Source organism: Hylobates moloch, unplaced genomic scaffold (genome assembly GCF_009828535.3).
Source record: "Hylobates moloch isolate HMO894 unplaced genomic scaffold, HMol_V3 SCAFFOLD_8, whole genome shotgun sequence".
NCBI lineage: Eukaryota > Metazoa > Chordata > Mammalia > Primates > Hylobatidae > Hylobates > Hylobates moloch.
In genome coordinates, this window is record NW_026652283.1 from 30,773,798 (window position 1) to 30,790,420 (window position 16,623).

Below are 16,623 nucleotides of genomic sequence, written 5' to 3' on the forward strand. Positions count from 1 at the left end.
AAGGGATGGTGGAAAATTTACCAAGCAAATGGAAAACAGAAAAAAGCAAGGGTTGCAATCCTAGTTCTGACAAAACAGACTTTACACCAACAAAGATCAAAAAAAGACAAAGAAGGGCATTACATAATGGTAAAGGGTTCAATTCAACAAGAAGAGCTAACTCAGCTCTGGATCAAGCAGACCTGATAGATATCTACAGAACTCTCCACCAAAAAACAACAGAATATTCATTCTTCTTCTCACCCTACGGCACTTACTCAAAACTTGTTCACATAATCAGAAGTAAAACATTCCTTAGCAAATGCAAAAGAACCAAAATCATAAGAAACCATCTCTCAGACAACAGTGCAACCAAATCAGAACTCAAGATTAAGAAATTCACTCAAAACCACACAAGTACGTAGAAATTGAACAGCCTGCTCCTGAATTACTTGTGGATAAATAACGAAATTAAGGCAGAAGTCAAGAAGTTGTTGGAAATTAATGAGAACAAAGAGATAGTGTACCAGAATCTCTGGGACACGGCTAAAGCAGTGTTAAGAGGGAAATTTGTAACACTAAATGCCCAGATCAATAAGCTAGAAAGATCTCAAGGTAACGACCTAACATCACAACTAAAAGAACTAGAGCAAACAAACCCCAAGGCAAGAAATAGCCAAGATCAGAGTGGAACTGAAGGAGATACAGACACACACACACACACACACACACACACACACACACACACACACACACACAGAAAAAAACCCTTCAAAAAATCAACAAATTCAGAAGCTGTTTTTTTTAAAAAAAAAACTAATAAAATGATCTGCTAGCTAGACTAATAGAAAAGAGAGAAGAATCAAATAACACAATCAGAAATGATAAGTGGGATGTCACCACTGACCCCACAGAAATACATACAATCATCAGAGAATACTATGAATACCTCTATGCACATAAACTAGAAAAACATGGATAAACTCCTGGACATATGCACCTTCCCAAGACTGAACCAAGAAGAAATTGAATCCCTTAATAGACCAATAATGAGTTCTAAAATTGAGGTAGTAGTAAATAGCCTACCAACCACAAAAAAACCCAGGACCAGACAGATTTACAGCTGAATTCTGCCAGAGGTACAAAGAAGAGCAGGTACCATTTCTACTGAAACTGTTGGCCAAAAAATTGAAAAGGAGGGACTCCTCCCTAACTCATTGTATGAGACCAGCATCATCCTGATACCAAAACCTGGCAGAGACACAACAAAAAAAGAAAACTTCAGGCCAATATCCCTGGTCAACATAGATACAAAAATCCTCAGTAAAATACTGGCAGATTGAATCTAGCAGCGTACCAAAAAGCTTATCCACCACCATCAAGTGGGTTTCATCCCCGGGATGCAAGGTTGGTTCAACATTCGCAAATCAATAAACGTGATTCATCACATAAACAGAACTACAGACAAAAACCACATGATCTCAATAGACGCAGAAAAGGCCTTTGATAAAATTCGACATCCCTTCATGGTAAAAACTCTCAATAAACTACTGCCCAATGTAATTTATAGATTCAGTGCTATCCCCATTAAACTACCATTGACATTCTTCACAGAATTGGAAAAAACTATTTTAAAATTCATATGGAATTGAAAAAGAGCCGAATAGCCAAGACAGTCCTAAGCAAAAAGATCAAAACTAGAGGCATCATGCTACCTGACTTCAAACTGTATTACAAGGCTACCATAACCAAAACAGCATGACACTGGTACAAAAAGCAGACACATAGATCAATGGAATTGAATAGAGAACTCAGAAATAAGACTGCACACCTACAACAATCTGATCTTCAACAAACCTGACAAAAGCAAGCAATGGGGAAAGAATTCCCTACTTAATAAATGGTGCTGGGAGAACTGGCTAGTCATGTGCAGAAAATTGAAACTGGACTCCTTTCTTATACCTTATACAAAAATTAACTCAAGATGGATTAAAGACTTAAATGTAAAACCCAAAACTATAAAAACCCTAGAAGAAAATCTAGGCAATACCATTCAGGACATAGACACCAGCAAAGATTTCATGACAAAAACACCAAAAGCAATAGCAATGAAAGCAAAAATTGACAAATGGGATACAGTCAAACTAAAGAGCTTCTGCATAGCAAAAGAAACTATCATCAGAGTGAACAGACAACCTACAGAATGGGAGAAAATGTTTACAATCTATCTTCCTGACAAAGGTCTAATATCCAGAGTCTACAAGGAACCTAAACAAATTTACAAGACAAAAAAAACAACCCCATTAAAAAGTGGACAAAGGACATGAACAGACTCTTCTCAAAAGAAGACATACATGTGGTTAACAAACATGTGAAAAAAAGCTCAACATCGCTGATCATTAGAAAAATGCAAATCAAAACCACAGTGAGATACCATCTCATGCCAGTCAGAATGGTGATTATTAAAAAGTCAAAAAAACAACAGATGCTGGCAAGGTTGCAGAGAAAAAAGAACGCTTTTCCACCATTGGTGGGAGTGCAAATTAGTTCAACCGTTGTGGAGAACAGTGTGGTGGTTTCTCAAAGATCTAGAGGCAGAAATACCATTTGACCCAGCAATCCCATTATTGGGTATATACCCAAAGGAATATAACTCATTCTCATATAAAGATACATGCATGTGTATGTTCATTGCAGCACTATTCACAATAGCAAAGACATGGAATCAACCGAAATGCCCATCAGTGATAGACTGAATAAAGAAAATGTCCTACATACACACCATGGAATACTGTGCAGCCATAAAAAGGAACGAGATCATGCCCTTTGCAGGGACATGGATGGAGCTGGAAGCTATTATCCTTGGCAAACTCATGTAGGAACAGAAAGCCAAGCACCACTTGGCCTCACTTGTAAGTGGGAGCTGAACAGTGGGAACACATGGATACTTGGTGGGGAACAACACACACTGGGGCCTGTTGGGGTTTGGGGGATGAGGGAGAGCATCGCCGGAAGAATAGCTAATGGGTGCTGGGCTTAATACCTAGGTGATGGGATGATCTGTGCAGCAAACCACCATGGTACACATTAACCTATCTAACAAACCTACACATCCTACACATGTACCTCTGAGCTTAAAAGTTGAAGGAGAAAAAGCCATTGTTAATGAGGCAGATGACTCTATAGGCGACATTTTGCAAAACCATCCAACAGAATGCCTCCTCATCCTTAAAGGACCCAGTTCCTGATCCCTCAATTGCTTTTCATGTTTCTTCTCACCTGAAAACAAAAAATACAGTGGACAGTAACCTTTCCATCAAAACACAGCATGGTAGAGATGGAAAGCCTGCCGTTGTCTGTTGCCGTCTAACAGCTGAGACAGGTATTCTGGTGATGCTACCGTGCTGCTTAGTTACCTGAACACATTGTTTTTTTTAACTGTATTAATGGCAGATCATATTTTTAACTGTTAAGTACATGTGTAAGAAAATGATTGCTTATCAGTAGTATATGAATTCAGAGTCAGGAATAATGGTGATGCCAAACAACCATAGATTGTCCACATGGGTGGCTGAGTAGTGACACCTTTGCTTTCCAGTGGTTCCTTGTATACAAACTGTTTCATGCACAGAATTATTACAATTGGATAAAATGACCTCTAGGCTATGAGTATAAGGTGCATATGAAAGATAAATGAATTTCATATTTAGACTTGGTTCTCATCCCCAAGATATTTCATTATATATTTGCAAATATTCCAAAATCTGAAAAAAACCAAAACACTTCTGGTCTCAAGCATTTCAGTGAAGGGATATTCAATCTGTATGGCTAAATTCTACCAAAAGAAGAGATTACTTGTATTACACAAATAGCTAAAGGAGATAGAGAAAGATTAAATACTACCCAACTAACTTAATGATGTTAGTATAACCTTGATTCTAAGTGAAAAGGGTAGTACAAGAAAAGGAAAAGGGAAATCTGTTTTATTTATAAACACAGATGGAAAAAAATGTTAATAACCTAATTAAATCCAACATTGCATTGCGTTTGTTTGTTTGTTTGTTTAGACAGAGTGTCGCTCTGTCACCCAGACTGGAGCACAGTGGCATGATCTTGGCTGTCTGCAACCTCTGTCTCCTAGGTTCAAGCGATTCTCCTGCCCCAGCCTCTTGAGTAGCTGGGACTACAGGCATGTGCCACCACACCTGGCTAATATTTTTGTATTTTTTAGTAGAGACATGGTTTCACCATGTTGGCCAGGCTGGTCTTGAACTCCTGGACTCAGGTGATCAGCCAGCTTTGGCCTCCCGAAGTGCTGAGGTTACAGGTGTGGGCCACCACGCCTGGCCCCAAGATTGCATTTAAAAGTACTGAATAAACATTTTTTATCTAGTAATTGACTTGAAAACCTAATAAGAGTTTAAAGAAAATACCTTTAGACTAGTTTCATCACAGTTCTAATTTTTAAAACATCTTCGGCCGGGCATGGTGGTTCATGCCTGTAATCCCAACACTTTAGGAGGCTGAGGCAGGTGGATCACCTTAGTCAGGAGTTCGAGACCAGCCTGGCCAGCATGGTGAAACACCATCTCTACTAAAAGTACAAAAAAATTAGCTGGGCCTGGTGGCACACATCTGTAATCCGAGCTACTCAGGAGGCTGAGGCAGGAGAATCACTTGAACCTGGGAGGTGGAGGTTGTGGTGAGCTGAGATCACACCACTGCACTCCAGCCTGGGTGACAGAGAGAGACTTTGTCTCAAAATAAATAAATAAGATAAAAATAAAACATCTTCATCAACCTCTGGTAATCTACAGAAAACTTAATGTTATCGTGAAATCAAATACAATAGCACTTATAAGATATGTCTCACAAAACAGATGCCGACATCAGTGGCTCAGACAGTTGTCCAGAAGGAAAATGGCCTGCAGCATGCCCGAAAGATGCTGCATGTCAGTGACCCAAGTGTGAAAAAGACAGCCATCTCGCTGCTGAGGAATCTGTCCCGGAATCTTTCTCTGCAGAATGAAATTGGTGAGTCGTTATAAGTATCTATGTGTAGTATGTACATGCTGAAGATACAATGCAATGAATTGTTGTCTTTATCACCTCCCGTTCACAAAGATGCACTGGAAATGGGAGTAAGGAGTAGGTGATAACCCGGCCTGCCTTTCGTGCTGCCAGATATCACAAACAGGCTTTCTCAGTGGATCTCACCAGAGATTTTTAAAAAATATCCAACATTTTAAAAAAAATTACTACAAAAGAGAAATTTTAGAGCATACTAATCATTAACCAGATAAGTAATATTGTTGATATTTTTCACTGGGTGGCACCCTCAGTCACACCGTCCAATGAAGTCTTTCTAATCCATATAGTTGTCTTTCAGAATGTTCTCTCTGTGGCTCTCTTAAGCACCAGAATTCTAGAACATTTGAAGAACACATATAGTGGTGGTTTACTTTAGTAGTTTGGCAGTGTGTTGGACTATTAAAAAAATGGATAAACAGATAATCACAATAAAAAGACAAAAAAGGAGTCACTGAATACAGCAGCAAATTTGGCATCATTTTTTTTTGAGTAACTGTGATGAGACATATTTTGCCTTTGACTATATTATTGACAGAGACGATAATGGTGTTACATTATCAAAGAACAGTTTTTTATTTGTTTGCTTATACCAAGAAGTATGTGATCAATGTTTGTTGCATCTAGTAGAAAATTACAAAATGAGATGATAGAAAGATAATGCTAAAATTAAACATGTTTCATAATGCTCTGTAAATCGGTCGTTTCTAACAGCTCAAATTCAGTTTTTCACAACATTTCACAAAAATTATAAACAATATTTTGCTTGTTTTAATGGATTAGATTTTTAAATATGCACATATATAGCCCCAGAGGTATTAAAGGCTGCAGTTATGTTTTAGTAATGTCATTTTCAAAGCCAGCCAGCAGCACATTTGACAGGAGGTTTTATACAATGGTTTCATGCTCATTATAAGTAAAGATAGCCTGGAACATTCTCAGTGAATCTGAAAGAGACCTTGCCATGGGCACTCTCAGAATTATTAAAATGCTCTCCCCATGGTCTTTTGTGCTGAACTTCAATAGAGGTGTATTATCCTTTCCCTTTTTTGTTCTTTTCCCAAATGAAAAATTGACTCCATCTTTAAAACACCACCAAGGTAAGTAACAGCACTATACACATTAAGCATGTACCTTCAGGGCAGAAACGCTGTTGGCCTCAGGTTCTTCAGTCCCCTAAATGTTGGGAAGGTATAGCTGTAGCCACATGGTTTATATTAGATGATTCTGTTGATAAACTTCACTTTAAGGATAACAGAGAAAAGAGGCTTCAGCAAGATAAATGCTATTTTAAAATTCCAAATTGGCTTCATGTCAAATATATAAGTAAAAGGACTTCTCTTAATTCAGAATTTTAATAGCAAGAAATAAGTGAAAGTCAGCTTGAACACATGCTTTGTGTTTCTCATGAGAGCTTTCTAAGCCAGGTAACTTTGCCTGTTCTCACCTGCAATAAAGTTGTTACGTTTTACTTACATCTAGAGAAATAAACTTGAAACTTACATTTTCTCAAAAACTTAAAGAGAGGCAGTGGAGCATGGTAACAGAATAACAGATTTCACACAGAAGACCTGAGTTTGTATCTCACAGTGCTATTTTGCCAGTCAAGGCCTTTTTTTTTTTTTTTTTTTTTTTTTTTTGAGACGGAGTCTTGCTCTGTCGCCCAGGCTGGAGTGCAGTGGCACGATCTCGGCTCACTGCAGGCTCCACCCCCCGGGGTTCACGCCATTCTCCTGCCTCAGCCTCCCGAGTAGCTGGGACTACAGGCGCCCGCCACCACGCCCGGCTAATTTTTTGTATTTTTAGTAGAGACGGGGTTTCACCGTGTTAGCCAGGATGGTCTCGATCTCCTGACCTTGTGATCCGCCCGCCTCGGCCTCCCAAAGTGCTGGGCTTACAGGCGTGAGCCAGGCCTTTCATTCTGTAGTTTAACTTATTAAAAGGAGGAAGACTTCTGATAATAGCATCCGTCGAGTGCTTACCACATGCACAGTACTGTAATACAATTAACGTGCATTGACTCATTCCCTCAAAACAACCCTGTGACGCAGACATTGTTATCCCACATTGCAACTTAGGGAAAAACAAATAGAAACATTAAGTAGCTTGCTCAGGCCATAGAGCCGTAAAGTAGCAGAACCGGGACTGAAACTACAGCACTCTGGCTTTAGATGAACACTGAGCTCTCCACAGTATGCTGTGTGCCTGAACCACGGCCAAAAGGAAATTGTTCAGGCCTGTGAGCAGAAGGTATGTCTTACCTGTCAGTCAGGTCCAGGTATTATGATGACATATCATTCAGTGCCTTTTATTGAGTACTTGTCCATTTCAGGAATAATAATCAATGCTGGAAACACAGAAGTAAGTAAGATAATTGGCTTCAAGGAACCCACAACCTCATTTGAAGTTGAGACAGTCACACAATTCATTACAATCAGTATCATAGAGAGATAAATGTGCTTCAAGATGCCACATGAACGCAAATGAAGGCACACAATAAAATTAGGCAGTATTTGTTAATTCCTGATAAACACAACACATATTCGGAAGCTGTGGGGATCAGCAAAAGCAAAAGATGCACGCTCTCTATCTTTTAAGAAGAGTCTAAAGTGGTTAGAGGAAAAAGAGGAAAATATACATGAAAATAACTATTACAAAAAGTTAAAGCACAAGTTCGCATTGACCAAAATATGTACCCTAGGACAAGTTCCAGTGGATTTGTCAAATATTAACACCTTTTAAAATTTTTCAATAGATTTTTGGGTACAGGTGGTGTTCAGTTACATGGAAAAGTTATTTAGTGATTATTTCTGAGATGTTGGCACACCTGTCACCTGAGCAGTGTACACTGTACCCAGTGTGTAGTCTTTTATCTCTCACCCCTTCCTACCTTTCCCGCAAGTCCCCAAAATCCATTATATCACTCTTATTCCTTTGCATCGTCATAGCTTAGCTCCCACTTATAAGTGAGAACATACAATATTTGGTTTTCCATTCCTGTGTTATTTCACTTAGAATAATGGTCTCTAATTCCATCCAATTTGCCTCAAAGGCCATTATGTCTTTCTTTTTAATGGCTGAGTAGTATTTCATGGTGTGTATATACTACGTTTTCTGTATCCACTCGTTGGTTGATGGGCATTTAGGTTGGCTCCATATTTTGCAATTGTGAATTGTGCTGCTATAAACATGCATGTACAAGTGTGTTTTTCATATAATGACTTCTTTTCCTTTGGGTAGATACCCAGTAGTGGTATTGCTGGATCAAATGGTAATTCTACTTTTAGTTCTTTAAGGAATCTCCATACTGTTTTCCATAGTGGTTGTACTAGTTTACATTCCCACCAGCAGTCTAGAAGTGTCCCCTTTTCACCATATCCATGCCAACATCTATTATATTTTGATTTTTAAATGATGGTCATTCTTGCAGGAGTAAGGTGGTACCTCATTGTGCTTTTAATTTGCATTTCCATGATAATTAGTGATGTTGAGCATTTTTTCATATGTTTGAGGCATATCAAATAATTTTTCATATGCCAGTTGTATATCTTGTTTTGAGAATTGTCTATTCGTATCCTTAGCCCACTTTTTGATGGAATTATTTGGCTTTTTTCTTGCTTTTTTGAGTTCCTTGTAGATTCCGGATATTAGTCCTTTGTCGAATGCAGTTTGTGAATATTTTCTCCCACTCTGTGGGGTGTCTGTTTACTCTGCTGATTATTTCTTTTGCTGCGCAGAAGCTTTTTAGTTTAATTGGATCCCATTTACTTATTTTTGGTTTTGTTGCATTTGCTTTTGGGTTCTTGGTCATGAACTCTTTGCCTAAGCCAATGTCTAGAAGAGTTTTTCCAGTGTTATCTTCTAGAATTTTTATGGTTTCAGGTCTCGGATTTAATCTTTGATCCATCTTGAGTTGATTTTTGTATAAAGTGAGAGATGAGGATCCAGCTTTATTCTTCTACATGTGGCTTGCCAATTATCCCAGCACCATTTGTTGAATATGTTGAACAGGGTGGCCTTTCCCCACTTAACGTTTTTGTTTGCTTTGTCAAAGATCAGTTGGCTGTAAGTATTTGGCTTTATTTCTGGGTTCTCTATTCTGTTCCATTGGTCTATGTGTCTTTTTTATTTTCTATAGCCTAATTGTGAAAGTGGCGTGTCTATTTTTTTAATACCTTTCTTGTTAGTACAAAAAAAAAAGCCAAACTCAAACTTATAACCAAGAAGTTATATATATATATTAGAAAAGTACATTTAAAATAGTTTATTTCTCTTTTAAAAATAGTAGGCCAGGTGCAGTGGCTCACGCCTGTAATCCCAGCACTTTGGGAGGCTGAGGCGGGCAGATCACCTGAGGTCAGGAGTTCGAGACCAGCCTCAACATGGAGAAACCCCGTCTCTACTAAAAAATATATATATACAAAAAATTAGCCGGGCATGGTGGTGCATACCTGTAATCCCAGCTACTCGGGAGGCTGAGGCAGGAGAATTGCTTGAACCTGGGAGGCGGAGGTTGCGGTGAGACGAGATCGCGCCATTGCACTCCAACCTGGGCAACAAGAGTGAAACTCCGTCTCAAAAGAAAAAAAAAAATAGTAGTATTACTTATGTATTGGAAAAACCTTGGGAAGCAAAGATTATTCATTTATTATTTATTTACTTATTTAATTTTACTTTTTTAAATAGCGACAGGGTCTCATTATATTTTCCAGACTGGTCTCAAACTCCTGGGCTCAAGTGATCCTCCTGCCTCGGCCTTCTAAAGTGCCGGGATTACAGACATGAGCTACCTTGCCTGGCCTTAAAAATGATTTTAGCTCGGCCGGGCGTGGTAGCTCACGCCTGTAGTCCCAGCACTTTGGGAGGCCCAGGCGGGCGGATCACAAGGTCAGGAGATCAAGACCATCCTGGCTAACGAGGTGAAACCCCATCTCTACCAAAAATACAAAAAATTAGCCGGGCGTAGTGGCAGACGCCTGTAGTCCCAGCTACTCGGGAGGCTGAGGCAGGAGAATGGTGTGAACCCGGGAGGCGGAGCTTGCAGTGAGCCAAGATCGCGCCACTGCACTCCAGCCTGGGCGACAGAGCAAGACTCCGTTTCAAAACAAAAAAAAAAGATTTTAGTTCACTATTAATATTGTTGTAGAAAAACAGCTCCTATTAACATTTTTCCTCAGGTTTCTTATGTGGGTTTTTTGGTACTATTATGCATTTTTTTTTTTTTTTTTTTTTTTTTTTGAGGCAGGGTCTCTCTCTGTTTCCCAGGCTGGAGAATAGTAGCATGATCTCTGCCCGCTGCAACTTCTGCCTCCCAAGCTCAAGCAATTCTTGTGCCTCAGCCTCCTGAGAAGCAGGGACTACAGGCACAGGCATGTGCCACTACACCCAGCTAATTTTTTGTATTTTTAATAGAGATGGGGTTTCACCATGTTAGCCAGGCTGGTCTTGAACTCCTGACCTTAAGTGATCCACCCGCCTCCCAAAGTGCTGGGATTACAGGTGTGGGCCACCAAACCTGGCCAATAATATTTTGTATTATTTATATAAATATACTGATTTTTCACATACATTATTAACATAATTATTTTCTTTTTAATATACATGCTTCATAGATAGGTTTTGTGATGAATAGTAGTCTTTGCAGGTGTGTTTTAGTTAATCATATTCCTATTATAGGGATATTCAGGCTTTTTAGTTTTTCATTTACATGTAGTACTGTCATAAAGATCTCTGTAGAAAGCTTTTTTCATTTTCAAAGTGATATTTTTAAGATGTATTCATAGACATGGAATTACCAAATTGAAGAAGATGAAAATGTTTTAAGTTCCTGACATTTCTGCCAAATTACATTCTGAAAAGATTTTCAATGTACTGAGCACAGAGTATCCTCTTTTCAAATATTTTGAAAAATTTGTTATTAGGGAAATTACATCTTTCCGTGTGTTGTTAACCAGCTGTGTTTCTTTTTAAGAATGTTCTTGGCCAGGCACGGTGTCTCACGCCTGTAATCCCAGCACTTTGGGAGGCCGAGGGGGGCGGATCACGAGGTCAGGAGATCGAGACCATCCTGGCTAACACGGTGAAACCCCGTCTCTACTGAAAATACCGGGTTGGTGGGCGGGTCCTGTATCCCAATACCGGAGGTGAGGCAGGAATGTGAACAGGAGGCGAATTGCATGACCAAATGGCCCAAAATGTGTTGGGATCTTGGGATTAAGAAACAATCTTTTTAATCAAGTGTTCTTTTTTTTTTTCATTTTGTAGCCAAAGAAACTCTCCCTGATTTGGTTTCCATCATTCCTGACACAGTCCCAAGTACTGATCTTCTCATTGAAACTACAGCCTCTGCCTGTTACACATTGAACAACGTAATCCAAAACAGTTACCAGAATGCACGGGACCTTCTAAACACCGGGGGCATCCAGAAAATTATGGCCATTAGTGCAGGCGATGCGTAAGTCCTTCAGCTTCTGCCCATCAGCTGCCTCCCTTTGCCCTCACCAGCCTGCGTGTAAATAATCCGGTTGTGAATGTGCAGTCATGACCATCATGTGCAACATGGCGGCAAACAGGACGTAAAGCCAGGCCAGATCATCTGGTCAGCCCTCAGTGATCAGCCAAGGAAAGAACTGAATCCACCACACCACATGCTTGTCCCTTCTCTTCTAAAGTATCAAGAGAGGGTCAGACTCCAGAGCTTCTCTTGGTTGTGCATTCCAGCATTGTATTGGCCTAATGAATTAGTTTCCCAAGCCACAGCTGTGATTTAATAACAGCAGAATGTAGGCAAAGCAGGAGTCCTCTGAATAGGCAAGTGCCCTTTTCCTCACTTCCATCTTAGGAGGGGATGTCACACCAGGTGGCTTAGAAGAAGCAGTGATGGGCTGGGCACAGCGGCTCATGCCTGTAATCCCAGCACTTTGGGAGGCCCAAGCAGGTGGATCACTTGAGGTCAGAAGTTCGAGACCAGCCTGGCCAACATGGCAAAACCCTGTCTCTAGTAAAAATACAAAAATTAGCTGGGTGTGGTGGTGCGTGCCTGTAATTCCAGCTGCTTGGAAGACTGAGGCTTGAGAATCGCTTGAGCCCAGGAGGCAGAGGTTCCAGTGAGCCGTGATCGTGCCGCTGCACTCCAGCCTGGTTGACAGAGTGAGATTCTGTCTCAAAAAAGAAAAAAAAAAAAAAGCAGCAGCAGCAGTGATGGCACCGGAGAAGCAGTGGTGGGGATAGCCTGATGAGAAAGTCTTGCTTTCACAGTTTTTTCTCTATCTTTCTCTTCCGCATCTTATTCCCTTTTGAGAATAGAAGGTCCAATGCATGTCATTCCACATCCATGTTCCTGTTTTCAACTTTTCCCTATTAAAAAAAAAAAGGAGGAGAATGAAAAACCTTGTGTTAACCAAATTATTTACTATTAGTTAATTTAGAGTGATGAGATTGGAAAGGGGCATGAAGATTATCTTTTTCTCTTTATACAATTCTGAATTGTTTGACTTATTACAAATACATATGTTACTTTTGTAAATAACCAAACAAGAAAAGAAAAGGCTATGATATCCTAGTTTTAATGAGTTACAAAACAGATGACTTCACCTGTACTGAAGAAATGTGTGCTTGGCTGTACAGGGATATACATGTTACTTCTACTGCAGTCCCACCCAATCTAGGCCCCTTCTGCTCTGCAGCCCCACTCTGCAGTGCACACAAGGAAGGAAGACTGCGTTCGGAGTCAGATTAAAACAAGCCCTGAGCACTGGCTGGGGGGTCAGTTCCCCAAGAATATTCACCTATCCCCAGAGGCTGGCAGACAGTATTAGAGTTGCTGAGTCTTTGTGGAAAGAGTGAATTACTGCTGCAAAACAGAAATGACGACTCTTCCAAATGGTCATCCAAACTCCCAAGCAAATCACCATAAGATAGTATGATGCTCATTATTTGAGTATTCAGACATGACAATTGGTGCACATGGGAATATGCAATTACTTTTGGAAACTTCTGGTAGCTTAGCAAGATAGGGGGTGAGCTACTCTGTTAACTTGTTTATTGCCCTGAGTGTCCACTTGTGAGTTCTCACATGCCCTGTCTCAAAAACAAAAGTTAACAAGGAGCTTCTTGCCAGTGGTGTCTGCTGCTCTTTCCTTACTAGAGTGTTATATATCTGACCTGGGCTAGCCTGGGAACTAATTATCATTTATAACATTACATCTTTGAATAAAAGAGTACCAAGTATCAAACAACCAACTTATAAACAAACATTATGAATATAACAGCCTTGCAATTTAATAACTTTTTACAGTTTTGAATATTAGAGACCCATCACTTTGATGGATTTATTTGCCCTCCAGTTATTACCAAGTGATTCTGAAAAGTCCAGGGGTACTGACAAGTCTGTGAAGTGCTGATCTGACTGCTCCTCCCTGCCAGGCTAGTGTGGAAGAGAAAGGCTTCTCACTCTTGAAGGAACACACCATGCCCTTCTCCATACATCTTTGCACTCTCTAGTTTTGGTTTTATGTTTATAAATGCCTATGATATGGGGGAAAAAAATCTTTGTTTAAGGAAAACAATCAGCCATGTGCTAATCAGGTGATAGAAGAGAAAGAGATCTAAGGCGGCACTGATCTAAGCCAGAGGTGGGACATTTAGGATAAATTTAAAAGCAGAACATGGGCTGGGCACAGTGGCTCACGTCTGTAATCCCAGCACTATGAGAGGCCGAGGCAGGCGGATAATGAAGTCAGGAGATCGAGACCACCCTGGCTAATACAGCGAAACCTCGTCTCTACTAAAAATACAAAAAATTAGCCTGGCGTGGTGGCATGCGCCTGTAGTCCCAGCTACTTTGGAGGCTGAGGCAGGAGAATCGCTTGAACCTGGGAGGCAGAGGTTGCAGTGAGCTGAGATCGTGCCATTGCACTCCAGCCTGGGTGACAGAGCGAGACTCCATCTCAAAAAAAAAAAAACAAAAAAAAAAGCAGAATATGAAATACTAAGTACAGTTCAAATGTGGTGGTGACTTGGATTTATAGCAGGAACAGGTTTTCCATTTGTTCTATACGGAAACATAAAGAGATTTTGAAACTGCTTTAACAAGGGCTGCCACAAGAATTTCTTTTATTGACTTGAAAAATTACTTTACTCCTACATTCATGATGTCACAAAATCGTATGTATTTTTCAGTCGTGGTTTCATGCATTTTTATTCTATAAACATACATTATAAGTATACAAATATAGACTATATTCTATAAATAATTCAAGGATTTATAACATATCTAAAGATACATTCCTTATAAATATCAGGGATTTTTCTGTGTAAACTACTTGTTTATTTATTATTATTATTATTTTGAGACAGAGTCTAGCTCTATCACCAGGCTGGAGTACAGTGGCGCGATCTCGGCTCACTGCAACCTTTGGCTCACTGCAACCTCCACCTCCCGGGTTCAAATGATTCTTCTGCCTCAGCCTCCCGAGTAGCTGGGATTACAGGCACACGCTGCCACGCCCAGCTAGATTTTGTATTTTTAGTAGAGACGGGGTTTCACCATGTTGGCCAGGATGGTCTCGATCTCCTGACCTCATGATCTACCCACCTCGGCCTCCCAAAAGTGCTGGGATTACAGGCGTGAGCCACCCCGCCTGGCCTATAAACTATTTATTTATTAGCACTGTGCTAGTGGTTTAAAAAGAAAACAAAAACAAATATGGTCCCCGCCTTCCAGGCTTGCTGCCTAATTGTCTGGTCACCGAGTGGCCTGACTTCATGGACGGCTGCTGGGGAGTAGCAGTTGAGGGGCAAAGAGGTCTTACAGAACGCCCACAGGCAGCATCCAGAAGCCTCACTCATTCTCCCTGATCTCAGAATGTCCTTTTCTTTTCAGCTATGCCTCCAACAAAGCAAGTAAAGCTGCCTCCGTCCTCCTGTATTCTCTGTGGGCACACACGGAACTGCATCATGCGTACAAGAAGGTAAGAACATGAACAAGGAATGTGTCATAGTGAACAGAGCCAGGTAATAATGGCCCACTTGACTTGACCCTGGTAAGAAATCACTAAAAGACTCCATTTTCTTCTGTGCCAGTTTTGTTACCTTTCACGTTTCTGTTTGCTTATTCCAAAGGCTCAGTTTAAGAAGACAGATTTTGTCAACAACCGGACTGCCAAAGCCTACCACTCCCTTAAAGACTGAGGAAAACGACAAAGTATTCTCAGCTGCAAAAATCCCCATAGGAAAACACCTATTTTTCTACTACCCAGCCCAAGAAACCTCAAAAGCATGCCTTGTTTCTATCTTTTTCTATTTCCATGGTCCCCTGAATCCAGAAAACAAATAGAACATAATTGTATGCGTCTTCCAGAAGACTTTTGCAAGTTTGCCACCAGTAGATACTGGCCACAGGCGCTACAAATAGTGGTCTTTGATATTAGGGCTTATGGTGCATGGCCTCCTGGAACCAAAATGTGAATTCATGTGGAAGGGACATTAATCCAATAAATAAAGAAAGAAGCTGTTGCATTACTGGGATTTTAAAAGTTTGATTTACATTTATATTCCTTTTCCGATTCCCACGTTTTGTCACTCCTGTGCACATTGCTTCGCCATTGGGCCACCAGTGTATTGTTCTGCAGTGTTGAAACAGAACGGAAATGACAAGAAATATCTGCAGTTATCCAGGAGAAAGTATGATGGCAAAATTATTGGTTTCTTTCTTTACTTTGTGCTTGTTTTTATCCCCTCAGGTTTTTTTTCTCTGATTTTTAAATAAACAAGAAATTTAGATTACAGAGTATGCATGACTGTAAGAAAAAGAAATTGAGAGGAAATGATCATAGCAAATTAAAGAAGTTTTTTCCTCCCAGAACTTAAAATAAAAAATAAATAAATAAATAAAATCTTTTCCACAGAGAAAGGCAACTATGATTATAAAATTTAACGTTCCCCCAAACACTGAGTGAATGAGATTTTTGTCAGGAAATACTTTACCTATAACAACGCCATTAAATCCAAATCTCTTCTAAAAGGATGGCATTCTATGTAATGCCTTTCCTGGACTTTTTTGGCCACTGCCCTGGACTAGTGAAAGAATGGACTCTATCTTTATCTGCAAGAGGAACTAAGGCCTTCTATCAGATTGCCGGGCCAGCCTGGGGCACTGAAAATACAGCTCACGTTAATGAGTTACGTTATCAACCAGCCCAGCCTTGCCCAGCATTTAAGAAATATCACAGAGCCACTAGACTTCATGTGATCTTCTTCAAGCCATTATTTTAACTCAAGAAAACTCTAGAGAAAAAAAAGTGAAGAAGTCGTGTTGAAGAAGATATAAGAATGTGTCAAGACCATCCAGAAATGATATGAGAAATACTGATATTTTAAATGGTGACATCATCCAGCGAAATGAATCTACATTAAATGTTGTTTTAACTGCGCTATGATTAAAACCATTCATATAGAGTTAGTCTTTACAACTACTATTCTGTTGTTGTTGTTGTTTTTTAATCTGACAACATTTGTCCTAAGTAAGATAAGCAAAAAAATTATTCAACTCCTTTT

The 16,623-nt window shown here is 39.9% G+C and overlaps 1 protein-coding gene across 2 annotated transcripts in view; it reads left to right on the forward strand.

The window, feature by feature from the left end:
- The window catches only part of PKP2 (plakophilin 2), a 106,916-nt gene extending 91,328 nt beyond the window's left edge, over positions 1–15,588 (forward strand). Inside the window, exons 10-13 of one of the 2 annotated variants that reach the window (XM_032159953.2) lie at positions 4,860–5,013; positions 11,332–11,521; positions 14,951–15,038; positions 15,190–15,588. In XM_032159953.2, coding sequence (XP_032015844.1) covers positions 4,860–5,013; positions 11,332–11,521; positions 14,951–15,038; positions 15,190–15,258 — 501 coding nt within the window. In that variant the 3' untranslated portion in view covers positions 15,259–15,588. The remainder of the gene's footprint in view (positions 1–4,859; positions 5,014–11,331; positions 11,522–14,950; positions 15,039–15,189) is intronic. The other variant, XM_058443131.1, reaches the window with a different exon arrangement.
- Positions 15,589–16,623: the final 1,035 nt, after the last annotated feature.